General features: G+C 49.9%; 2 protein-coding genes and 1 pseudogene across 2 annotated transcripts in view; 2 read left to right on the top strand and 1 right to left on the bottom strand.

Annotated features, from left to right (window-relative positions):
• Positions 1–24,594, top strand: part of Susd4 (sushi domain containing 4) — a 123,561-nt gene extending 98,967 nt beyond the window's left edge. Inside the window, 4 exon segments of the mRNA XM_042054000.1 lie at positions 17,320–17,511; positions 18,748–18,892; positions 21,938–22,320; positions 23,358–24,594. Of these exon segments, the coding sequence (XP_041909934.1) occupies positions 17,320–17,511; positions 18,748–18,892; positions 21,938–22,320; positions 23,358–23,386 (749 nt within the window). The 3' untranslated portion in view covers positions 23,387–24,594.
• LOC119828001 (low molecular weight phosphotyrosine protein phosphatase-like) lies at positions 12,251–12,810 on the bottom strand. Its single transcript, XM_038350006.1, has one exon. It carries the CDS (start codon positions 12,786–12,788, stop codon positions 12,312–12,314), a length of 477 nt encoding a protein of 158 aa, XP_038205934.1. The 5' UTR covers positions 12,789–12,810; the 3' UTR covers positions 12,251–12,311.
• On the top strand, positions 14,935–15,565 carry LOC119828000 (annotated as a pseudogene).
• Positions 24,595–25,420: the final 826 nt, after the last annotated feature.

The following is a 25,420-nucleotide window of genomic DNA, read 5'->3' as shown; positions in this document are numbered from 1 at the left end:
CCTGGAAGTGCTGTACCCATTGCAGTCCCCACACCCACTCCCAGGCTCTCACACTGCCAAGTCGCTGTCCCTGGGGGAGAGCCTATGACTCTCCACACCTCTCCCTTCTGGACCGGCATTCTTGAGCAGGAAACAGTACCCTGAACCCCACGATCCTTGGGGCAGCTCCTTGCTAGAAGTTAGCTCCTCTCCCTCTTTCCATCCCTGGTCACAGTGAGTGTCCTCTCACCCCCACACTGCCTTCAGATCTCTTGACACTTTGAGGTGCTTCCTGCAGGCCGCACAGTGGCTCCTTTATTCTTGATCACATCCCGGTCACAGTTAGAAACAGGTGTGATGGCAGCTGCGGAGGGCTCCCCGCCTTTCCACAGCCTCCTATTGGATCTTGGCTAAATTCACTGTAAGTTACTCTGTCTGGACTTGAAGTAGAACAAGAAGAAAGGCCTAAGAAAAGTCACTTTCCAGAACGTATGTCTCCTGAAACCCAGGCCTTAGGACCCAGAGGCCCCTTGCTGACTGTCTTTACCAGGGCACAGTTTACCCAGGGAGGGTGCCTCACTTGGGCTGCCTCTGAGAGGGGTGTGGGTTGTCTTTGATTTGGGGGCATTCATGTCTCCTTGGGGAGGCCAAACAACTGAGAGACACACAGTCTGTCAGCCTTGCCCACCAGGAGCAGCTGTCCGTCCTGTCTGTTTGTGGAGGGTCATCTGAGAAACAGGTGCGCCTTTTGTCATCTGTCTTCAGCCTTGAGGGAATTCCAAGTAATAAAAGTCCTTTTACAGAAAGGAAGCAGATTGGGTGACTCCCCTTGACTTTGGGTGCCACCTACAAAGAAGAAGTGACCCTGCCCCAAGATGGCGCTCTTTCCCCAAACTTCCCATTGTCTTTCTAGAGGGGCTGGCCCCAGCCATTGAATGACCTGTTCAGCCGCCCAAAGGCACCTTCATCATCCACCTCTGTTCACTCTAGGGTAGAGTTTTAGTATGCAAACATGTTTGCAGGTGTTTGTGGGGGCGGGGAGTGTAGTGGCACATGAGTGTCCCCAAGATGCCCTGCATACCCGCATACAGGGGTGGGCACTATGGGAGTTCCTTTCCTTTCTTCCCCTGCCTCTCCTTTCCAGATAAAGCTCCTGTACTAACCGGAGTTGTATTGAATGCTTGGGACTCTGCTTTATTAGAATTCAAGTCTTGCTCCCCTCAGCTGTAGTGATAATAGCAGTGACCAAACGGTCACCCAGCCCCTCCCCCACAGCTTCCCACCCTCTGAGTAGACCAGCTGGCCGGGGCACAGTCTCCATTAGCCTCTTCTGGCCCTTGAGGCTCCCCGCAGATTCACCCGCCGTCCCGGTAGCAGCTGGATGCAATATGAAATTGAATCAGCAGAAAGTGAAAAGAGCAGTGGGTGCCTTTTCTGCCTCCTCTTTCCCTGATGCAGCAGTGGGACATCTATCCACGGGCAGTGGAAGGAGGCCTCTGGCTGTATCTGCCCACCTGGAGTGACCCCTTCCCCACCTCTTTACACTCAACAGTAGGAGCAGGCGGTTTGGGATGACTGTCCTCTGGGCTCTGAGGCCCAGAGAGCTGCTTAGCAAAAGAGTGCCCCCTGCAGCCTTGTCCCAGGCTGTCCCTCTTCCAGGCAGCTCTATTTGGACAGCATTTTTTTGGAAGAAGAGTCTGGTTGGGTTTCTTTATGCTTTGGTTTGTGTATTTGTTTGCTTTATCTTTTGTAGAGCTCTGGTTGCTCTAGAAGTTGATTTGTAGCTGAAGCTGGCCCCAAAACTTGCAGCAATCCTCCTGCCTCTGCCTCTGAAGTGCTAAGATTACAACTTTGTGCCACCACACTTAGCCATAAAAATCCGGGAAATGTGCCCTGAGTTCTGCCTTCTCTAGAGTAAAGGAATGATTTGCTGGGATCCTGAACATCCTGGGGCCTCTTCTTCTCTGATTTTCAGCTTTTAGCTGTGCAAGTGATGGTTAATTTATCACCTCAGTCAGGAGCCTGGATTACACCAGTCAAGGTTGGATGGGGTTTGGGGATCTTATTCTCAAAAACAAAAGAATTTTCATTTGCTTTGAAGACACACGTGCACTTCCTGGGCCTGGGAGAGAGGGCTTGCTCCGCGTCAGGGATGAGCTCTTGAAGTCTTGTCTGAAATGCTCAGGGGTCAGTTGTGAGCACAGATGCAGTGCCCTGGCCTGGACACATGTGCCACTTTGTGCCCTCGCAGTGAAATGCCTGGCACTGGCACTGTCTGCCTGACAGCCTCCTTGCCTGTGACCCTCAAGAGGTATTGTATTAGCAGGAAATGCAAAATAGCAAGCAATCCTGTTAATTTATTGTTCATAAGCAATAGTAAATTATCCTAATGCTTTTTCCATGCACTGCTCAACATGACAGCCGAGTGATTATGAGAAAATGGCTGCTTGCACGCTACACCAGCATTCTACACAATTGCTGCACCTAATATTTTCTTTCTTTCTGTGATGAGTTATTGCCAGTGATGTCCCCTTTCCTCAGTCATAGATGCTTGTTCTCCAGAGAAACTTTGCCATAATGTTGAGAATTATCTCCTCCTCTCCCACAAGTCCCTCCTCCCTTCCACCAACACCTCTTCCCCTTCCCCGTCCTCCTTTTGCTCCTCTTTTTCCTTCTCCTCCCCTTCTCTTTTTCTGCCTGTATTGAGTAAGAAACACTGACCTTTTTCTTTCAAACATACACATTGTGGGGCTGGAGAGATGGTTCCGTGGTTGACTCCTCTCCAAGGGCCTAGGTTTCATTCTCAGTGGCTCATAACCCTCTGTAACTTTATTTCCAGCAGATCTGATGTCCTCCTCTGGCCTCCTTGGGCGCTGGATGCTCATGGTGCACAGACATACATGTAGGCAAATGCCTGTGTACATTGAAACCCCACCCACATACACAAAAAAAGAAACAAACAAGAAGACTTAGTTCCTGTTTTTCAAGTAGACCCAAGGTTTCAGGCTTTGTTGCTGTTGGTTTCTAGGCTCGATGCCTGTTACTATTACAACACATGGATGGACCCAAGCTCCCCTTCCTCCTCTTCCCGTGGACCCACCATTCATTCACTAGACTTAGCCCCTTGCCAGGGCCTGCCTTGCCTCCTTTCTTTCCTTTTGTCTTGTTAGAACTGTGACCATCAAACTCCATCTCTCCTGGACTTTGACAATGAAATGATTTTCCTTTTAAACTTCATTTAGGGGAGAAATTTCGTCTGAGGTCCAAGGAACAGGACAGGTGATTCTTCTGTAAGCAGAGACAGCCATCCTCTGCTACCAAGAAACTGCCCTTGGCTCCCATTTTTGTGGGTCTAGAAGCCCTCTTTTTAAAGAAACAAAACAAAACAAAAACAACAGCAAGAAAAAACAACAAACATTTTTTAGGTCTTATGTGGATCCATGCCCCAGACAGTGGGGGCCGTTTTGTAAACAGAGACCACTCATATGTTTCCTGCCCACTCAGACCCAAATAATCACACAGAAACTATGCTAATTACCATGCTGTTTCACCAATAGTTTAGGTGTATTTCTAGCTAGCTCTTACATATTACATTAACTCATTTCTCTTATTTTATATTTTACCATGAGGCTCATGGTTGGTTACCTCTTGCTTCTTGGGCAGCTACATGGTATCTGCCTCCTTTGGCAGCTACACGACGTCTCTTTGACTCTGCCTACTCTCTGTGTATATCTTTCTGTTCTGATTTTTCCTCCCGACTATACTCTGCCCTGCCATAGGCTGAAGTAGCTTCCTTCTTAACCATTGGTAACAAAACATATTCACAGCATGCAGAGGGGACTCCTACATCATTCTTCCACAGAGAGGATGCCGAAGGAAGATGACCCCTACCAGACCAGAATCTGCCTCTCCACAGCCCATCCCTCCACTCTCACCTGGCAGGCCACTTGTCCTGGGGCTCCTGTTTAGGGCAGATGCAGGAAATGCTCCTGTCACCCTGTTCCTGGCCATCACTGAAATACCTTCCCGCTATGGCCCTGCAGTCCTTCCCATCACAGCCGCTCTGCAGATGAGCAAGCCTTTGCTTTCCCTGAAGATGCAGAGAGAATCATCGGCTATGACCAGTGCTTTGAGCCCTTCCCAAGAGGGGCGACTTCATTATGCTGGATATAGATGACCACTACAAGTGGAAAATCCTCTGTGTTTGTCCTCAAACCCTAGGATCTCCTCCAACCCTGCTCCAGGCAGGATTTATTTCCTCCTTTCCTCCCTAGGATGTTGGGTGACTTGTATTTCATAGTAATAAAACCTCTTGCAATCAGGTACAACACAGAAAGTAATAAATCCCCTCCATCACCATCACTCTGGGGCCGTGCCAGCCTGGCAGAGTGCTTTGGGGTCATTCCTCCTGGCTATTTTCTTTTCCTTCTCTTAATAGCTCCCACTCCTTCCCCACAGCCCTTCATGAACCATTGCAGCAGCCTCCTTCTGCTTCTTCCAGGGCTACTAGACATATGGGTGGGAGACAGTAGAATGGTCCACCAGACCCTGTACACCTTGCATTTGAGGCAGTGCCTTTTGTTAGCCTAGAGGTCACAGAGAAGTCAAGGCTAGGCAGTGCACCCTAAACATCTACCTATCTTCGCCTTCCCAGCTCTGTGAGCTCTCTGTATCAACTTGTGCAGCAAATGCTTCACTGGCAGGCCTGTCTCTCCTGGCAGCCTTTGTTTGTTTGTAGATAGTGCCTGGTATAGTTTGAATATGGAATGTTCCCTGTAGGCAGGCCCTGTGTTTGAATGCTTGGTTCCCAGATGGCAACCCTGACTTGGAAGGTTGTTGAACTCTCTGGATAGGGGGCTCAGCTGTCAGATGTAGAGCTTTGTACAGCTGAGGGGGCTATAGGTTGGGTGCGCTTCCTGCATAAGCTCCTTGCTTCCTAATTGCTGGGGCCATGCAGCCAGCTGCCTGCCACTGCCACGGCCATAGCTGCAAACCATTCCCGTCAAACCTTTGGTGTCTTGCAGGGTGGCAGGGTGGGGGGCTCTAGCCCCTAAATCAGTGGTTCTTCGCTTTTCATAGGGATCACCTAAGGCGACCAGAAAACACAGATATTTACATTATGATTCATAACAGTAGCAAAATTGCAGTTATGAAGTAGCAATGAAAATAACGTTATGGTTAGGGTGAGTGGGTGGTCACCACACCATGAGGAACTGTGTTAAAGGGCCACAGCATAGGGAGGTGGCCACCCACTGCATAAACCATTAACTAAAGTAAGTTCTTCCCCTCTCTCGCTGTTTCTGTCAGAGCAACAAGAAAGCGCACTAGCACAGGGCCTCACTATACAGCCCAGGCTGATCTTTAACCTCATATCTTTCTGTCTCAGCCACCTAAATGTTATGGTTACTGGCAGCCCTACCCACCCAGCTTTCAGTTTCTCCTTCTTTATGGGATGACTCTAAATGACATGGAAGAGTTGGAGAAGACACTGTCTTGCCTGTGGCTCACATCCCCCTCACCCCCACCCCACCCCCGGAAACAGGTCTGAAGAGAAGTCTAGGCCTTTGGGCACATTCCAGCTGCTTTATTCCTTGGTGGTTAAGAACTCAGTCCAGGGCTGGGGAGATGGCTCAGTGGGTAAAAGTTTGCTGTGCAAGCATGAGGACCTGCATTCAGTATCTACATACACTCAAGATGCTGTGGGGGCTGGAGTAGATCTGTCATCCCAGTACTGGGGTGGAGACTGGAGGTAAACTGGCCATTCCTAAAGGACTCATTGAAAGCGCACCCCGAGTCCAGCGAGAGACCCTGTCTTTACAAGATGGAGAATGATAGAGGTATAACATGCTCTTCTCTGCAAACTCCTTGTCAGAATTTAGTGCACTAAACACTCGTGCAGCCCACATAGTAGGTGGCTCCCACATAGCAGGTGCTTACTGCATGTGACTTTTGCAATCACCACTGCAGTTTTCTCTTATTTCTCCTAATGTGGCTAAAAACATCAGCTGCCTCTTTTTCCTTGAGCAGCTGCTTTTGGGCCAGATACTCTATGCTTGCTCTTCTACAGAACTGCTTCTTATCCTATAAAATCCCCGCAACAAGGGCATCGCTATCCTTGTCTTCCGATGATGGGAACCAGAGCTCAGGAAGGAAGTGGAAATAAAGTGCCTGAAATGCACGTAAAACAGCAAGGAAAAAATCCCCAAGGTCTAGTGGTTACTTGGGATCTGAGCCAAGACCTGAGCCCGTGGCCACTGACGTGGTACCCACAGCAAAGCTGCCTGGAGTCGCATCACAGGATGATGATTTGTCCTGTCTTCTCGGTTTCTCTTCTCTCCCACTCTCTTCTTTTCTATTCCTCAGTGCTTCTCAAGATTTGTCCATATGTCACAAATCTATAGTGCTTTCCCACGGACTAGCATGTGCTTTTTCTTGAGGAATACTGGTACACTTGGTTCTAACATGAATCTTAGAAGCACAGTCCGTGGTCTGAGATGTAGCTGTTTTCTGGGTATACCTTACAACCACATCCAGAAGCATGTGTGCACACATGTATACGCTCTCACAGGACCAAGGACTGTCTCTTGTTATCAGTGACTGTTTCCTCATCTGCTAAGACTTTCTATAAGATCAGAACAAGAAAGCACCGATTTTTAAGGACAGAAAAGAAATGATGGCATGAAAACTCAAATCTCAACTTGAGAGGCTGAGGCGAGAGGATCAAGAGTTGAGGACCATGTGGGTCCCTGGAGAAGGTGGGACCAGAAGGTGGAGTCTCCTGGTAGGAAGTGACCTTTGACCTTGATAGCTGACCAATGCTAAAGGATTAGAAAGGCATCTGATTGTTTTCTTGACCTCACTTGTTGCCTGCTGAGCCTGCTTCAGGGAGGGGGTTCCTTTCTATTGGGCTGTACTTGTTCCAAGTCAGGCTTGCCGCTTCAGGGTTCATTAGAAAGATGGGTGGACTCACAAGAAAGCAAGCACAGTGACCCTGTGGGTGTCCAGAAGAACCACACTGGAGAGGACTAATCTCTAGTGCTTGATAGTGGTAAGAGGAAGGCTTAGCACGTCGGCATGTCTGCATTCAGCCGTGTTAAGAGCAGCACAGGCAGGACAGCGAGACGCCCTAGCAGGCAGAGGTGCTTGCTGCCAAGCCTGACAACCTGCGTTTAATTCCTGGAACTCACATAGTTATTCGTTCTAGGAAAGGACTGACTCTCACAGGTTGGTCTCTGACCTCCACACGCAAATAAGCAAACGTTAAAAACATGTTCTTTTTTATTTAAAAAACTAAGCAAACACCACATTTTCACTATACTGAGTTGACCTAGATTACCGTGGTTGCAAAGCCAGGGTCCCCCGCGGGGAAGTTGGGCTGCTGTTCCTCCCATCTCTGACATGATACTTGAATAGCTGCGGTCACATCAGGGTTGCACCCTCAGCCTGCTGTCCAGTTCCCTTGGCCTGGAAGGAAGGTTCTGGGTTGGACTGAAAATGGTCCCTTTTGTCTGTCAGAAGAACTCTGCCTGACTCAAACACGCTGATGTCCCTCCCGCCTAGGGCCTGACGCTTGTGGTAGCTTTTCAGATTGGGAGCCTAAGAGACTCAGCCAGATCCCTTTTCAGCCCTGAGTGTAGAAGCCTGAACCAAACCTATGTCCACTCTGTGGGCTGCTGTGCACAGCTGCGGTGTTCAAATGCTGCTGCTAATTGCACTGTGCTGGTGGACTGTATTTCAGCCGTCGGTGCGTTCACACTTAGGAAGGGCTGTTAGTATCGATTTTAAAGGTGGTAGATTTAATTTGGTTATACAGTTGTAATCCTTAATTGTGTTCCCTTCAAGTACAGCACTGTTTCTGTTTTCTTTCTTGTTTTAAATTTAAGAAATTGCACTTGATGCGAAATAACATTAAGAAACACTGTAACTGTTGGGGTCCCTGTCTGCAACCTTGTAACACCAAGCCATTAAAATGCTCACTGTTTTGTGCTTTTAAGCAAAAATTTTTATTATAATTAAGGGAAATCCAGAGAGGAGAGACGAGGAGAGGAGGGGAGGGGAGGGGAGGGGAGGGGAGGAGAAGGGAGGGGAGGGGAGGGGAGGAGAGAGTTGGGGGAAGCCTGGGCTACACAGTGGGAGTCTGTCTCAAAAACAAACAAATTTGAGATTCAGAAAATCCACACTGATTTATCTGTGTGCCACCTTGGTCTGGCCTGTGAAGGAAGAGTGTGAGAATTACCAGGATATCCTGGCAACCTTGAACCTCAACATGGTCACTGGTGACTCAGGCTTTTGTGGGCTGCTGAGCGAGACAGAAAGGACAAACAACAACGCTCACTTGTGTGGGAGCTTTCTGGTTTACCTTGTGGAGCACACGCCTACCTTTCGTCTTGAGCCCCCGATTTCTCTCTTAAAGAAATAAAGAAGCCTTGATTGCCATCGGGAATTCCAACTGTAGCAGGTTACGTGTTGTAAAGGGTAACCAGACTTCAGAACACTCTTGACACAGATATATTTTCACCTGGCCATGGCTAAGACTGCTCTTGATTTAACTGAGCGCTCCTGCCATTTCAGGGAATAGTTGTGTCTTTGGAGCCTAGAAACACATGTCAGCTTTTGGTTTCAGCCCATCTTTCCCTGCTGCAGAGACTGCCAGTAGGCCTCTGGTTCCCACCAGCTGCCTCTCCTGTGCAGTCCTCCATGGCTCCTGCATGGCCATGACACCGGACACGCAGCACATTGCTACTGTGAAGCCTCAGGCTTGTTTTTACACCAAAGCCGTATTTCTTCAGTAGCCCCCCACTGCAGTAACTCTGAGCTAGAGAGCAGGTCACAGCCCCTCCCTGGGGGCTCTTGGGTAATATTGATCTTGAACTGCATCTGTCAACGTATCTCAGAGCAGGTGAACATCATATTCCACCCAGCCTGGAAACAAACTGAGCCTAGCCGCGTGATCATTTGCTTCCTTGGGTGGGCACATTTATTGGCCTTCCGTGTTGTTACAACAAAAGTGGAAAATGTAATGCGCTGTATAATGTTTATTGATTTTCCCTGAGCTGAAAGCAAAGTTTCAGATGCCGCCTTGGAAACAGCTATGACTTTGGCATGCAGGGGTCCATATAGCTTCCTGGATTCATTATCTAAGCTTGGGTCGGACTGGGGACAGCTGCCACAATGGCAGTTTTGACTTCTCGAGGCCTGCAGCTCTTTTGAGGAGCAGCGGCTGATTGATTCTGTACATTATCTGCCTGAAACCATAGCCCCTTGCAGAACTTTACAAATGATAGCATAGGCTGCCTGGAGGTAATGTCAACACAGAGTCGTGGATCTCTTCCCGCCATGCCTTGCTCTGCGAGGCCAGATGATGGCATGAAGTACCGCTTCTTGGCTTCTCACCCCTAGGCTTATCTTCAAAGTGTCCTTATCTTCAACTTTGTTGTGAGCAACTCACCCGGGCATTTCTCTAACACAAAGCTTCTAATTCAGTGGGTGGGGAATGGCTTAGCACAGTCTGTACTTCCAGTGTGTTCCTAGCTAGCTCACCCAGTGCTGGTGATCCGTGGACTCCAGTTCCAACAGTAAGAGTTTGGTGACCAGATAAGATACCATGGCGGTATAGTTCACACACCAACTCTGCTGTGTGTATGTCCCGAGCCTGAATCCAGCATGAGTGTGCTAAACTTGCATCCAGTATGAGTGTGCCTAACCTGCATCCGGTATGTGGTGAGCCTGCATCCGTCATGAGTGTGGTGAGCCTGCATCTGGCATGAGTGTGGTGAGCCTGCGTCTGGCGTGAACGTGTCTGGCGTGAACGTGCCTAACCTGCATCCAGCATGAGTTTGCTGAGCCTGCATTCCAGTATGAGTGTGCCGAGCCTACATCTGGCATGAATGTGCCTAACCTGCACCTGGCATGAATGTGCCCAGCCTACATCCGGTGTGAATGTGTCGAGCCTGCATCTGGAATGAGTGCTGAGCCTGCATCTGGAATGAGTGTGCCGAGCCTGCATCTGGCATCAGTTTGTGTAATCTGCATCCAGCATGAGTGTGCTTAGCCTTCATCAAGCAGTTGGTGAGAGGAAGGAGTTGGTTTTCTCAGCTGTCTATCACAACTGCACAGAGCAGGCATTTTAGCTTGGATTGCCCATTAGAGTTACCCAGTGGGCTCTTAAGAGTTGATGAAGTCCACAACCTAGCCTTGACCAATTAGGCAGAGTTTCTCTAGTGATTCTAGTGTGCATTTGGGGCTGAGGAACCACTGGCTTAAAATAGTAAGACACTGTCCAAGGAGCTGGAGAGATAGCTCAGCTGTTAAGAACACTGGCTACTCTTTCAAAGGACCCTGGTTCAGTTCCCAGCACCCACATGGCAGCTCAGCTCAGAACTGTCTGTAACTCCAGTTGCATGGGGACTGGACACCACCACACAGACAGAGATGCAGACAAACGCTAGTGTCCACAAAATAAAAATAAATCTTTGGAAAATGACACTGTTGAAATACAGTGTCTTTACTATGGCAGTGAGGGTGCAGGCGGGCTGTGATAACTGAACACGCCAGGAGTGCCCACTGTGCTGCGTCACTGAGCGGACTCATGCCCATTCCTTACTCCTTATGCCAAATGTAAGGTAAACTGGCTGTGTGAAGGTCCCAAAGGGCGGGAACAAAACAGAAGTTCCTGTTCGTGATGCAGTGCGGTGTGAGTGTCGGTCAGTTAGACCCACGGGCTCTGCTGTCTTCAGATCCCCTTAGGAAATTATTTCCATTCTAGCTAATATGGAAGAGAGACTTACGGGTCTAGCCTGAACTCATGGTACCAGTTGCTGTGTATTACAGCTAGTTGACTCTTGGGTCTAGCCTGGACTCGTGTGTTACATCTAGTCACAGTCCATTGACTAGAACCTGGACAGACAGGGCCCCGGGCAGTGCAGGCTGGAAGCATACTCAGAAGGAAACGAGCAATGTGGCTTGTGGTGAGCAGCAAGCAACCTCTGCCACTCACCATGTGGGGTAGAAGTGGATGCATGATCTAAGGGGTCAGCCCTTTCCTACAGGAAAACATCTGTGCCCTGTGTGCACCTTTGGAAGACATGAGGATGAAATGATCCGTGAAAGCAGTTGGGCTCACGAGTTGGAAGGATGTTAAAACACTGGAGAACATAGGTTATAGTGTTCTGCACTTACACCCTCCTGTTTGTGTGGATATTCATGAGGAGTCCAGGCTGTGTGTAAGGGTTATTTTCCTCTTTTACATGGATTGAAATATATAAATGGACTAAGGACTTGATAAATAATCCTTAATTCTCAGATGCTAACCAATGGCCTCCTAGTTTACTCAGAAAATAGGTATCCATGGAGTCCACTCATCTCTCTACCACCCTGGCCTTGGAGCTACTCAGACTGTGCCCACATCCGTCTCCTCCTCCAAAATGAGCCACCCCACTCGTGTGTGATCCATCCCCTCTCATCTTCCTCATGGCTGCCCTTCTTGGGTCCCTCGGCGTGTATCACCGGTCTTGTCCACCGTTCTGAACCACTCCCACTGCCATCCAACAACCATGAACAAGGTCCAGAACTCTGGTGGGGTCCTCTTTGGCCCTGCAGCCACCCCATTTGCTGCCTCCCCTCAGCAGACTTCTTCTCCCACCCATTCACTGCACCGTCACCAAAAGGATTTGGTTCTACCGCCACGTCTCAAGGTCACAGTGATTTCCATGTAGCCAAACCTATGGTCACACTTCTCTTCTTGTGGTTCTCAATTCACTAGGGAGCACTCCCTCTTCCTCATAGCACTCCCTCTCAGCATCTGTGAAACCACTGAGCATGCTCTACTTGGCTCGTTGTTCTCTCTGGTGTCTTCGAATTTGGACTTAGAACCCTTTCTCTACTTTTTCCCATGGTCAGAAATACTGTCACAAGAGTCTAGGATAGAGAAGTATAAGGCAAGCGAATGGCACCACTGAGTGCTGGCCATGTGCACACTTTAGTAAGACCAGACTACCCAGGCTGGCTGGGCTCAGAGGCCAACCTGGACCTTGTAGGTCATTCTTACCTTATTGGGTTCTAGTTTGTTCTGTATTTCCCTGTTCCACTAGTTTCTAATTAGGACAAGGTGAGAGGAAAGGTTCAATTAGTCTAAGACTACTTAGCCACACCTCAAACTGTCTTACTCATATTTTTACCCTTCTGAACACACACCTAATTTCGACCTACAGATGTTTTAAAGATAAACAGTAAAGTCAGCTGAAGAGACAGGTGGGGCACGGCGCTAAGGACTGGCACCACCCTTGGGCATGGCTCTGGTGAGTGAGCTGCTCAATGGTGGTGGGCAGGACCACCTAGTGAGTCTTCTCCAGGAAAGCCTTGCAGCACCTGAGGCTTTGCTGGTACACCACTTCGAAGTCAGAGTCATTGCCATAATAGGGATCTTCAATAATGAGTTGTTTCTGTGGATCATAGCTCCCAAGTAGCTCACTTTTAGCTTTGCAGTTTTTAACTTGATTACTTTTTCTATTCAAATCTCTTAGATTGCTTTCATCCATACATAGTATATAATCGAATGTGGCAAAGTCTTCTCTTGTAATCTGCCGTGCAGTGTGATTCATGGGGATGCCATGTTTTCTCATGCAGTTCTGCCCACGATAGTCGGGGGTGTTCCCCACGTCATAGGTGGATGTAGCCGCACTGCCTATCCTCCAATTACCTGACACATTCTCATCAGTTACCAGTTTCCTGAAAACTGCTTCTGCAATGGGTGACCGGCAAATGTTACCGAGACACACGAACAACACCGACTTGGACCCAACCTCTGCCATCTTCCTGTGCAGACCCTGGCACCCAGAGCGAGGGCTTTGGTTTTTATGGTCTTGTCCTGTATCCAGTTTTCTCTGCTCTGCTTTGTGCTTGCCACTGAGGATATGAGCGCTCAGCTCCCGGCTCCAGCTGCCATGCCTCCCCCACCAAGATGGACCCTGATCCCTTTAGAACCATAAGCCCAGATAAACCTTTCCTTCCGTGAGTCACCTCATCCGTGGTGTTTATCACAGCAGTGGACAAGTGACTAATGCCGATGCCTTTGGGATGAGACCAGCATTCATCTCCACAGTGAGAGAATCATGTGTTTTACTGATTGTTTCCCAATGTGTTGCAAATCGATTTTCCTATTCATCTTGTTGTGGACTCTTAGCAGTAAGCTGCTGGCCAGGTTCTGATCTGAGACCCCACAGGAACAGAGCTGTTCTGGATTTCAGCCTAAAGGCCATCTCCCTCAACAGCTGGTTTAAGCAGATCCTTGGTGCCCCTAGTACTGCTAGACTAGTTCCACTGCCTCCTAGTGGTCCCAGGAGAGAACTCGTGATCGGGTGTAATTGAAATCAGTTGCTGATTCTCTTATGAGCAATTCCTTCCATTTCTGGCAGGAAACCCATGGTTCCTTTAGGCAAGGAAGGAGAACAGAGCAGCTACTGACTACACCATCAAGAAACATCACACAACCTCCGGGGAGGCTTGATGGATCTTCTTCTCCTACTCCTCCTCTTCTTCCTCCTTCTTTACCACCTCCTCTTTCTCTTCCTCCTTCTCCTTCTTCATTCACGAGATCAAACTTTGGGCCTTCCACATGCTAGGCAAGAACATCCCCATTTAATTGCATCCCCAGACCTCCAGAAGAGTACAGGCCTAAATTCCCAGTAGTGGAGTCTAATCTGCAGTGTCAGGGCGGGCCTGAACTCTAGTGGATTGACCTGCATTATGAAGGAGCAGAGACCTCAATGATGTTCCCGTATGACCTACCCTCTCCTGATAGAGACTGCTTCACCCACAACTTCTCTCTCTCCATGGCCCTTTTCTCCTTTCCCTCACTCCTTACCCCCTTGAAGCGGAGAGGCAGTGGAGGTGGAGGAATCCCATACAGTCAGCACAGTTCCTTCCTGTCCCCAAACTCTTCCAGAAGCTTCACTTTTAACAAGGCTGGGGGCACGGGGGAGGGGCTCTCAGTCCTAACTGTGATAACAAGCCACTGGGATAAACCCATTGCTAACAAGCTCCTTGCTCAGAGAAAGCCTAGTGAGTGTCTATCATTTTTCTTGCTTGTTAGATAGGAAACTGAGAAGGGGAAAGAGGCAGAGGGGATAGGGCCGAACTCATTCCGTGTTGCCAGAATGATCCTAACACCGAAACCAGACGAGCATGCTGTGTGAAATCCACAACAAAATATTAGCAAATTGAACCCAGCAATGCATAGGAAAGCATTCGCTATAGTAAGTGGGCTTTCCCCCTAGTTAGGATGACTTATCAGGACTAAGTGGAGAAGCAGGTGTATAGACATGCAGAACGCACAAAGGGCCCAGGGAGGCTGTGGCTGTTTTTGCCATACTCTGTCTAAATGTCCAAAGATGGGAGAGAGTCAGAGGTTTCACCGTGGGGACAGATCTTGGCAGCAGGGGAAGGAACTGCCTGGGAACTTCCCAAGAGGCAGGACAGGGAGAGAAGTGGACTTTACTTGGGAAACTGAGGACAGATACAGACCTCCAGCTCCAGCTCCAGTCGCTGGTAGCCAGCATAGAGCAGACTGTGGGTCTCTGGCCCCCATCTCTCATCTCCTGTTCTCTGCCCCACCTAGCCCATGTCTGTCCAGTTCTATGAGTGACTGATAGGAAGCTACCCTGCAACCAATTAGCAGTTAGGAATTTCCGATTGGTTCTGCAAGGAGACGTATTTCACTGTCCGTAAATAAGAAGTGAAGGGCAGCACCTAAGAGACAGAAATTCAGATCCTTTCCTGACTAAGCCTCAGCGGAACCCCGCTTGGATTCTTCCTGTAAAGGCCTGATATGCAGGCCGCGGTCCTCCAAAAAGTTACCAAAAAGTTACCAAAAAGTAGTTGTGAACTGCTGTGGGATCTTCTCTGAAGTTGAAAAAATGCTTTACAAACTAAAGTTGCAGCTCTTTCCAAGCCGGCACTCGGTAAGGGCGAGCCATGTTCAGCTCGAGTGCCAAGATCGTCAAGCCCAATGGCGAGAAGCCGGACGAGTTCGAGTCCGGCATCTCTCAGGCGCTGCTCGAGCTGGAGATGAACTCAGATCTCAAGGCGCAGCTGCGGGAGCTGAACATCACCGCGGCCAAGGAAACTGAAGTTGGTGGTGGCCGGAAAGCCATCATAATTTTTGTACCAATTCCTCAGCTGAAATCCTTTCAAAAAAATCCAAGTCCAGCTGGTTCGTGAATTGGAGAAAAAGTTCAGCGGGAAACACATAGTCTTCATTGCTCAGAGGAGGATTCTGCCCAAACCAACTCGGAAAAGCCGTACGAAAAATATGCAGAAGCGCCCCAGAAGCCGCACGCTCACAGCAGTGCACGACGCCATCCTTGAGGACTTGGTCTTCCCGAGTGAGATTGTGGGCAAGAGGATCCGTGTGAAACTGGACGGCAGCCGGCTCATAAAGGTTCATTTAGACAAAGCACAGCAGAACAACGTGGAGCACAAGGTGGAAACTTTTTCTGGTGTGTATAAGAAGCTCACGGGCAAGGATGTTAATTTTGAATTCCCAGAGTTTCAGTTGTAAAGAAAATGGCTGAATAAAGTGTCATTCGTAGTGGAAAAAAAAACAAAACTAAAGTTGCAGAGGATTCTTCGTTCCTGCCACCCACAGCTTTTGCTGAGAGCAGGTAGCCAAGGGGATCTGAGTCCAGCTGAGGTGAAGCTGTGGCGCACCAACTCGTGGTGTTTCTAGGAAACTGCAGATGCTCAACACAGCACTGGGAGCAGGTTGTTTACCCTGTGCCTGAGGCCGCTATGTGGTCAACGGTATCTGTCAGTCTGTCTGCCTCCTGGGGATGCTGAGGAGAAGAGGCCAATCGCACTGACCCACTATTACAGGCTGGCTGTGAACTGAGGCCTTCACAGCATCCCTAAGAGCAGCCCCCGGACTGCTGGCTTCATGAGGACACTCAAATGAGAAGGGACTTGCTCATGGCCATTGGCTGCTGAGTAGTTCTGCTGGAGCTCAGTTCTGGGCCTACATGTGTAGCAAACTTCTGCTCCCTCTCACTCGCCTGTTGCTTCTCTTAGCATGTCTCTTTATCTTTAAAAGAGCTAGTAAGACCTACATTGCCACACTGTTTACAGGGTTAGAGATAGGTGCCCAACAGGGGCACACCTTGGGACATCTCCATCAGGGGGCCATCTTGTTATCCAGCTCGAGGAGCATGCACCAACAGGAAGTACCCCCATATACTCTCTGAAAGTTTTGGTGAGTTTGAGGTGTGGTGTGTGGTGCTAGGGGGTTCTACACTAGCCAGAGTATTTGGCTGCATCGAGGAAGGCTCCAACAGTTGGCTCACTCTTGGGTTTGTCTGACCTGTCTTAAAGCCTGTTTTTTGTGATTTCTGAGGTGCGATCTGAAAGTCAGGCTTTGGTAGACTGCAGTCTGATTGTTTCCTGAGGAGTGTTTAAGTGGCATGCTCTTTAGTTCTGAGCCCTTCAGAAGACACAAGAGCTCTTTGTGGCATGCCATGCACAAACAGCAGGCTCCGCTAAAACGGTCTGCCCAGCGTCAGAAATGAGCCACATCCCCCCTTGCAGCCCAGGTGGGATCTCAAGGTGGGAGACTGAAAACAACTTTCTCCCCCTAACATCATACGACGTGGGTCAGAAAACCCATAAACATCGTCAGGACAGAATAAGCTTCCACTTGATGGGGTTGTTAAAGACCAGGACTTACAAAGGGTGAAGGGACTCATTCAAGGTAGCTTGGTGTGCAGACAGAGGAAGAAAGCATAGGACTTGCTCCCACTGCCCTGATGGCAACTGTGTGTGAGGGGCCAAGGCTAGGACCGCCAAGAGAAGTAGAAGAGTCCTTCATGTTTGCCATTGGTCCAATCCCAGCAGGACATGAGGGGGTCAGGTGGGGCCATGGCTCTCCAGTTTGAACAGTTCCAGATAACTGCTTGGGTAACAGAAGGAGACTTGGCAGCACTGTGCCACTGGGTAAAGATTTTGTCCATAAATACCTTAATTTTATTTACTATGTTGTCTGGCACATAACAGCATGTATTATTAATAGAGTAGCTTAATACTATCTATTAAATAGGCATGCTCTTCCTATCATATGATGAGCCTCTCATTTACGAGGTGCTTTACAACACCACGTGACCCCATCCGTGCTCAGAATATCCTGGCAGACTTCCACTGACCTTCCATGAAAACGCAGGCCCAAACTACAGTCTGGTATTTCGGGTGCAAGCATATCCCGAAGTAGTTGCCATTGGCTGTGCCTGTATTGTGTCTGAAGGGCTCCTCCCAGGAGCCTGTTGGTTCTGAAACTTTTATTCTCCCCAACTGCCCAAGTTTGTCCACTACCTCCTATGGTGAGTCACGGAGATTTCATCTGCCACCCGAGGCCTTGCGAGCGCTACAACCATGGGACCGTGGTAGAGTTCTATTGTGATCCCGGCTACAGCCTCACCAGTGACTACAAGTACATCACCTGCCAGTATGGAGAGTGGTTCCCTTCCTACCAAGTCTACTGCATCAAATCAGGTGAGACTGGAGGCCACACCCTTGGAGGAGGCTGGTCCTCTGAAGGCAGCCTCCAAGCTGGGGCCAGGCTGTGTCCTGAATGGCATCCTATCTTATCATGAGCCTCAGGACCCAGGCTGTAGAAATGATCTATTATAGATATAGGTGGCTGTGTTGGACTCTGCCAAGGGATTCTAAGCCTTTTGCAGAAGGTCAGTAATATTTATGAGCTGAATCATAGAGCTGGAGCCCAGGGAGGAATTCACCTTCTGCAGTTTCTCATAGCCTTGGTGCTACCCACCAGCAAGGATGCAGGCCCATGGGTGTAACCAGAATTATGAGCATGGCTCAGGGATCTGAGCAGTGGATGAACCTACCCTTCTCTTCCATTGAGGGACACATCCAGTAGGAATAATGTCATTGTGGGTAAGAACTGATGTCACATGGGTGGAGACTGTCTACAAGCTCCACTGCCTCCTGGTAAATGATGTGTGTTAGCTGGCCAGCTTTTCCACGGGTCCCAGCACACCCAGGCAGTGGCCCCATAGAGGAGACCTGGTACTAGCACGCACCCTTCACCTGCTCCTCCCACTTCTGCCCACTCCCCCCAGATCATAGCCATGGCTGCTGCCCGAAGCAGCAGTGTTGGTTGGATGATACTCTTCTGGATACAGATGTGATGCTGGGTATCTGGAGGCATGAATTGATACTATGAGCCAACAAGAGGAGAGGCACTGAATCTAAGAGAATGGCCACTGAGTGCAATAATGGGTTGCAGTATGCTGGGAGCATCGCTCCACAGAGGGTAGAGTAATGGCCAAGGAATAGACATGGACCCTCAGTCTGCACTGCCCTTGCTACACGCCGTTCTTTACCCCACAGCATCGTTTTGACCCATGTCTGAGCAGGTTCTTCTGGGCAGGACACCTTTCTCTCTCTTCCCAAGAAGCAGTTGCATTGTTATTGTTTTGGCCTGTCCTAGGTTCTCCTGCCCGGGCTGCAACATGAGCATGCATGTCTGCAGTCTCACTAGTATCTACAAATACACCACCTGCCAATACGTCTTCAACCTGGCAGGTCCCGTGCTAGAGAAAGGTTTTTGTGTTGTGTGGGTCCTAACATGGTTTACAAGCTGCACTGGATATATGGTGTGTCTGTTTAGTCCCAGAGGCATATCATGTGTACCTCATGTACCAGATGACCACACCCCAAAGGAATGCAGTACCTCACCCCTGGCTTTGTTATCTCTTACGGCAGAGCAAACGTGGCCCAGCACCCACGAGACCCTCCTGACCACGTGGAAGATCGTAGCATTCACGGCCACCAGCGTGCTGCTGGTGTTACTGCTCGTCATCCTGGCGAGAATGTTCCAGACCAAGTTCAAGGCCCACTTCCCCACCAGGTCAGTGGAGCAGAGAGAGCACAGATAAATATAAAGCTTAAAAGGTTTGAGTAGACTGTCAGGGAGAAAGCACTGTGGTGAACACAGCCTCATCCCTGCCTCCATGGGCAGACCATTCTGAAGCAGGCACTCTGGGGGACTGGAGGAGAGAACCAAGCCAGGCATACAAACTGTTTGTGCTCCATCAGGAGCTCCACCCCATCACGGTCCACCTATATTCAAGGATGGGATGTGGCAGAGGTCAATGAATAGGGCAGGAAGCTTCAGAAAGGAGAGCAGGCCTATGAGTGGAAAATCAGAAGGGTCTGGAGGGGGATCTGGGGCTTCAGATGGTGACTCTCTATCCTCCTTGGTTGCACCAGAGGGCTCAGGTTGGTGTCCCAATGTATTTGTCCTCCTCACGCCAGAACTGTCCTTACAGATGAGCCTTGTCAACTCATGGCTTCATTACCCCTAAGTTAGTCAGCCTCATCCTTGAGTTGCTGTCACCATGGTTCCTAATCACCAGAACAAGAAACTTGAGGTTTATGTGTGCCAGTATTTGGGCGAGAAGGAGGCTCCAAGAATCAACTCTGTTCCCTCCAGACAGCCCTGTAAATCTCTCACCTCCCAGGAGTGTGAAGCGGGAGAGGAGCATCAGCTTCCCCTCACCTCGCATGCCCTGACAGCTTCATGTCACTCAGTGGTTCTCCTGAACCTGGCAACAGACACACTGTAGGGCACACCCAGCAGGCTCCTCACTCTCCCCAGCTATGTGTGCTGGGTGTGGGGGTCACTTACGTCCTCCCCAGGCCCAGAAGTGTATCCCAGTGGATGCCTCCCTGGTGGCATCGCCAGGCTTTTGCTGAGGTCTCGGGACTTTCCTTTCTTTACCTCGATCCTTTTATCTGCTCTCCAGGTCTTCAGTATTAATCCTTATTAATCAAGGGGCCATGCTCTATCTGTAAGCAATTACAGTTTCTCAAGAAGGCCAAAGGATCACAGGAAAAGCTGGACTACACCATTGTGATTTCTTTTTTTTTTTTTTTTTTTTTTTGGTTTTTCGAGACAGGGTTTCTCTGCAGCTTTAGAGCCTGTCCTGGAACTAGCTCTTGTAGACCAGTCTGGTCTCGAACTCACAGAGATCCGCCTGCCTCTGCCCTCGAGTGCTGGGATTAAAGGCGTGCGCCACCACCGCCTGGCTTGTGATTTCTATTTATATATATTTCATATTTATATATATATGCTTGGAGGAGTTTTCTAAGATATGGACTACTAGGGTCTTTTTGAAATCTTCTCAAGACTCACCTGATGCTCTTACACTGTCCTCAAGTTCTTCAGGCAAAAGTTGTTGTCATCTGTCCAAATGGAACACAAGGTGCACAAGGGCATGCCAAAGACAGACGACTGTGTTCTCCAGGTCCCAGGTGTCTAATATAAATATATATGAAAGCCACACAGCATGGTTGGAGCTGTGTAGAGGGGACGGTGGCCCGAGCATGGGCTGTTGGGGTAAGAAATGAGCAGAGGTATCTGGCTGCTTGGATCTGACAACAGGAAAGCAAGGAGCAGGGAAGAAGTCCTGAGTGAGCTAAGACAGCAAATGGGAGACCAAGGAATGACCAGAGAGGAGTGAGCACAGCTTGTTCTGGGTGCTCTAGCCACACCAGGCTGGAAACACACTTCTTCCGTCCCCTTCCTTCCTTTCTTCCTTCCTTCCTTCCTTCCTTCCTTCCTTCCTTCCTTCCTTCCTTTCTTCCTTCTTCCCTCCCTCCCTCCCTCCTTCCCTCCCTCCCTCTGTCCTCCCTCCCTCCCTCCCTCCTTCCTTTTTCCCTCCCTCCCTTCCTCCTCCCTCCCGTCCTCCTTCCTTCCTTCCTTCCTTCCTTCTTTCTTTTCTTCCTTCTTTCCTCCCTCCCACCCTACTCCCTCCCTCCCTCCCTCCCTCCTTCCTTCCTTCCTCCCTCTCTCCCTTCCTCACTCCCTCCCTTTCTTTCTCCCTCCCTCCTTCCTTCCTTCCTTCCTTCCTTCCTTCCTTCCTCCCTCTCTCCCTCCCTCCCTCCCTTTCTCCCTCCTTCCTTCCTTCCTTTCTCTCTTCCTCTCTTGCTACCTCCCTCACTCTCTCCCTCCCTCCTTTCTTCCTTTCACCTTCTAGGGAGTGCAGGTCTAGGTGATCTCTTGCCGTCTCTGAATAGCCTTTAAGGACTGGAGCAAGTGGGCGAATGCCATAACCCCTAAGCTTTTGCAAGATGTTTCATAAAGGCATAGGCTTGAGACTGCCCCTCTCATGTTAATGATCAGCACAGGCTAATCCAGCCCCTCCCCCACAAAAGCCATGTCCAGACACTTCATGTGCCTTCCCAGAAGCACTCAGGGTTCTGGGTATCATCACACCCAAATGAATCACCTCCACTTCCTACTGTGTGGTCCTCTGGCCTCCTCTTCCATCTTCAGTTCCCAGCAGAGGGAATAATCAGGCAAGCTCTAAGCTATTGTACTTACTGCTCTGGGCTCTTCCAGAGCGAGGAGCAGAGCCTGCCGGTCATATGGGTGTAAATGTTGATGATGTACATCTCCTAGGGTCAGGTGTGAGGCCAGACCAGGCATTGTGCATGTGCTTCACGAGGAAGGGAGTCCCTGCAGGGATGGTGGGCCGGCTTTCCCGCACAGCAACTGCACCGCTTCTATCTGGACCACCGTGCAGCATTGAGTCTGAGGTGACCATGTACTTGGGTAATTGGAATGGTACAGTCAGAGGGGTAATTAACAGCCTGCCTTTTAAATTTTCTATTGTGTTTTGTCTCTCTAAAGTTGAGTGGTATGGTTTCATTTGTTTGTTTTGTTTTTACAAAGAAGAGGCCTTGTAAACACAGACAGGCTGTACCCTCTGGGCACTTAGTGTCACCCTCCCTTAGGATGGAGAGTGCTCTAAGGAAAACCTCCTGCAGAACCAGGCCATGATGCATAGCTCATCTGCCAGGAAGGACTGAGAGAAGGGGCTGTTTCTCCACACTGCCTCCTTCCCGGAGTGATGTGGACCCTGACATTCCCACTGTTTCCTCCACACAGGGGTCCTCCCAGGAGCTCCAGCAGCGACCCTGACTTCGTGGTAGTGGACGGTGTGCCTGTCATGCTTCCGACCTATGATGAGGCTGTGAACGGAGGCTCGAGTGCCTTAGGCCCCGGGTACATGGCCTCTGTGGGCCAGGGCTGTCCTCTACCTGTGGACGACCAGAGCCCTCCAGCATACCCGGGCTCCGGGGACACGGACACGGGTCCTGGGGAGTCAGAAACCTGTGAGAGCACCTCGGGTTCTTCTGAACTGCTCCAGAGTTTATATTCAGCCCCCATGTGCCAAGGGGCCAGCCACCCTGCCCCAGATACCCCTGACACGATTTCGAGCACAGCAGGGGAGGTGGCATCCACCAGCCCAGGCATCGACATCGCAGATGGTAAGCTCCAGCTAGCTCCCCAGCACAGGGTCAGGGCCAAGGGTCTGCTTCTTCCCCAGCTGCCATTGCTTCTCACTCTCTCTACTTGTAGGTCCATCAACAGGTCAGTGGTAGCAAATAGTGGTCAGTATTGTGCAAGTAATAAAATCCCTGGAATAGAAATTTCATGAAGCCCCAAAGGGTACCCAGCCATGGCGTTAAAAGGCTGGCGGGTAGACAACACTTCAATTTCGATACCCTCCTATTATACAGGGATTTTATCTTGTCCATTAATTGAATAGGACTTCCGAAGGTGCTGCTCGGGAAGAGCATCACACACAGGCAGAGGAACAATCTAGACATGTTCACCAGGCCCCAGCACATCTTCCAAAACTGAGTTACAGGAGGCTGGTTCTTCCATGCTGCCGTGCACACTGGGTCCTACCATCCTGCTTTGGAAGGCCAGTGCAGCGAGACATGCTGCCCTGGACTCACCTGGGGGGCACCACATCCCCACCTGACCCCAACCAATACTGTGTGCATAGAAGTCACTTTACCCAACATGACGCGAAAGATGCATCCGTCACGGGGTAGATTGTAGCCCGTGAAAATGGTGATAAGTATGGAAGTAATCAGGTCCCCGCTTCCTGGGGGAAGGAAGCCAGTGCAACCCTGCAAAATCACATTGATTCTAGAGTGTGGCCACAGTAAACAGAAGCAGGGCAGAAACACGCCTGCTGGCCCCCAGAGCCCCTTCCTGTGCTCCTCCCTTCTCTTCTTCACTTGAAATGGTAGCATCTTGGCTTGAGTGACTGAGAGCTGTGGTGAAAGCCTAACATTATCCTTTTTATGAGCTGAATATAAAAATCATAAGCTGTTCTCTAGCAAATAGATGGTGTACAGGGCAGGGAGAGAGGATGCTGTTTTATTTGACCTCTAATGGATGCGTAGATCTGAACGCTTTCCTTTCTTCCTTGATTTCTGGGATGGGAGTAGTTTTAATGAGGCTCGTAATTCCAAATCGTGCGCTAAGCAAATAACCATCCCTTCCTTTCCAGAGATCCCTCTCATGGAAGAAGATGCCTAGCCGGGCCAAGTCGTGGTCATTCCACTGTTCCCTTTGGGGGAAAGAGCCTTGACCCTTGGAGTGAGGCCACAGGCAGACAGAGCCTGGGGGAGACCCGGGCGTTTTCTAATCTATCTGCGTGGGGACAGTGATCACACCACACGTCTCCAACAGGACTGCAGGTCTAATAACCAGCAGTGACAGTGCTTTTCAATGAGACCCACAGGTTTGTCACAGCAGGGAACCAAGGACTCTCTGCATCCCCCCCCATGACAGCATTGAGCGTCTCTTGCTCCAGAGCGTGATACAGTGCCGCACACATCCCAACGAATTACATATCTTGTTGGCTTGTGTTAACAGCACTCCCCGCCCCTCTGACAGCATGTCACATTGTGTCAATCCGCTTCTAAAATCTGCTTTGAACTGTCTAGGGACTCTAGATCTGGACAGTTCTGCCACTGTAGAAAGCCCATGTTAATCGGCCAGCCCAGGAGCAGATCCTTCTCCTGTCCCTTGTTAGTAAGGGACAGACTCTCAAGGCAAGACTCTCATGTACACCTACATCAGGACCACTGTCAAAGCAGGATGGGCGGTTCGAATGAGAAACGAAAGAAAGAAGAAGCCAACTCTGCTTTCTGGAGATTACCTCACGCAGAGTGCCCCTCCCCCCACACCCATGCCCTGTGCTGTCCTCTGGTGACCAGCATCCGTATCCCTATCCGTCCGTGGTCTGGCAGTGGATCCATGGCGTGGGATAAACCTGTGGCTTTCCTTGGTGAGAACACATCTTGTGGTGGACCAGGAAACTTGGTCAGGATTGGTTTGGGTATTTCAGAGAGACACCACTCACAGCCTTCCTCTGTGGGTCATTGTTTTCACATTGTCCCTGATCCTAAAACTTAACCGTGCTTTTATTTTCCCAAACGGAAAGTGTCTGTAAAACACATTCTGCATCCGAAGAAAGTGTAAGTCAGATGTTTTGCGCCCCCTGACCCCCCCCCGCCCAGCTCTCTGTTTTGTCCTGCAAAGTCTGAAGGCTGGCCTCCCAGCCCCAAGTCACCCGGCTATCTTGCTTTCAGGGGGCCTTTGGCCCTGTCTGCCTGCCATCCTGCATTCCTCCTGTGAGGGTCTCATGACGCCCACTGGGTGTTGTGCCTAAGAAATGGATTGGTTTTTAGAGAATCCCCAGTGCAGAAGCGTCTCTTCTGCAAATACATGTTGGTCTGTGGTGTTGATTCCATTCCTCCTCTGGGTTTTAGACAAATATAACCACAACTCTCATCCATAAAAATCACTGTGCTGGCAAGCAGCAGCGAGGGCTGGAAGCTTGAGCGAGTCCTGTTTTCTCTCGACACAGACTGATTAAAAATTAAAAAGAAAATGACAGTTTGAAGCGTGACTTTAATAGTAGAATGGAGTGGGGAGGGTGGGAAGTGTGTGATAGTGATCGTGGGTGACAGAAATAAAACATAGGCTTAAGAACACACCGCTGAAGGAGACCCCACACGGAAAGGGTGGCCTTCACACTACCTGATGCACAGCCACCGTTGCCCAGCGTCCCCAGTGGCGACAATGGTGCTGAGCCCTTGGTTACAACTGTGGGCAGTTGCAGATCTCTCTAGTGACAGCCTCATGCTGTCCCTGGTACAGCCCAGTCCCACACCATCAATTCCGTTTATTCAAAGGAATTGATGTGTGGTAAGGTGGTGCTACCTTCACAGTGGACGCCCTGGGGAACCAGGCCCACTGTGAGCAGCCTCTACCTGGGAGCCAGACCTTGACTCTTTCATTCCCACCTGTCCTTGCCTCCTCACGTGGGTTGTGTCTGAAAGACCTCCTGGCAAGAGTCTGTTCTCCCATGAGGCAGGCAGGGAGAGGCACAAAGAGCTGTCTGAGGCCATCCCTGCCTCTTTCTGAAGATGCTCCAGCAGCAGGACAGCCATCTGACTTGTGAACCAAAGACCAAGGTCCCATGGAGACAGCAGCAGACAGCAAGGCGTCTGTCAGCTTTGTTGGCGCACAGGCTGGCGGGAAGGCCACTGCCACTGAACTGCA

The sequence above is a fragment of the Arvicola amphibius genome, chromosome 12 (genome assembly GCF_903992535.2).
Source record: "Arvicola amphibius chromosome 12, mArvAmp1.2, whole genome shotgun sequence".
NCBI classification, from domain to species: domain Eukaryota; kingdom Metazoa; phylum Chordata; class Mammalia; order Rodentia; family Cricetidae; genus Arvicola; species Arvicola amphibius.
Note: the sequence above shows the minus strand (reverse complement) of the source record. Positions and strands in the feature narration are given on the sequence as shown.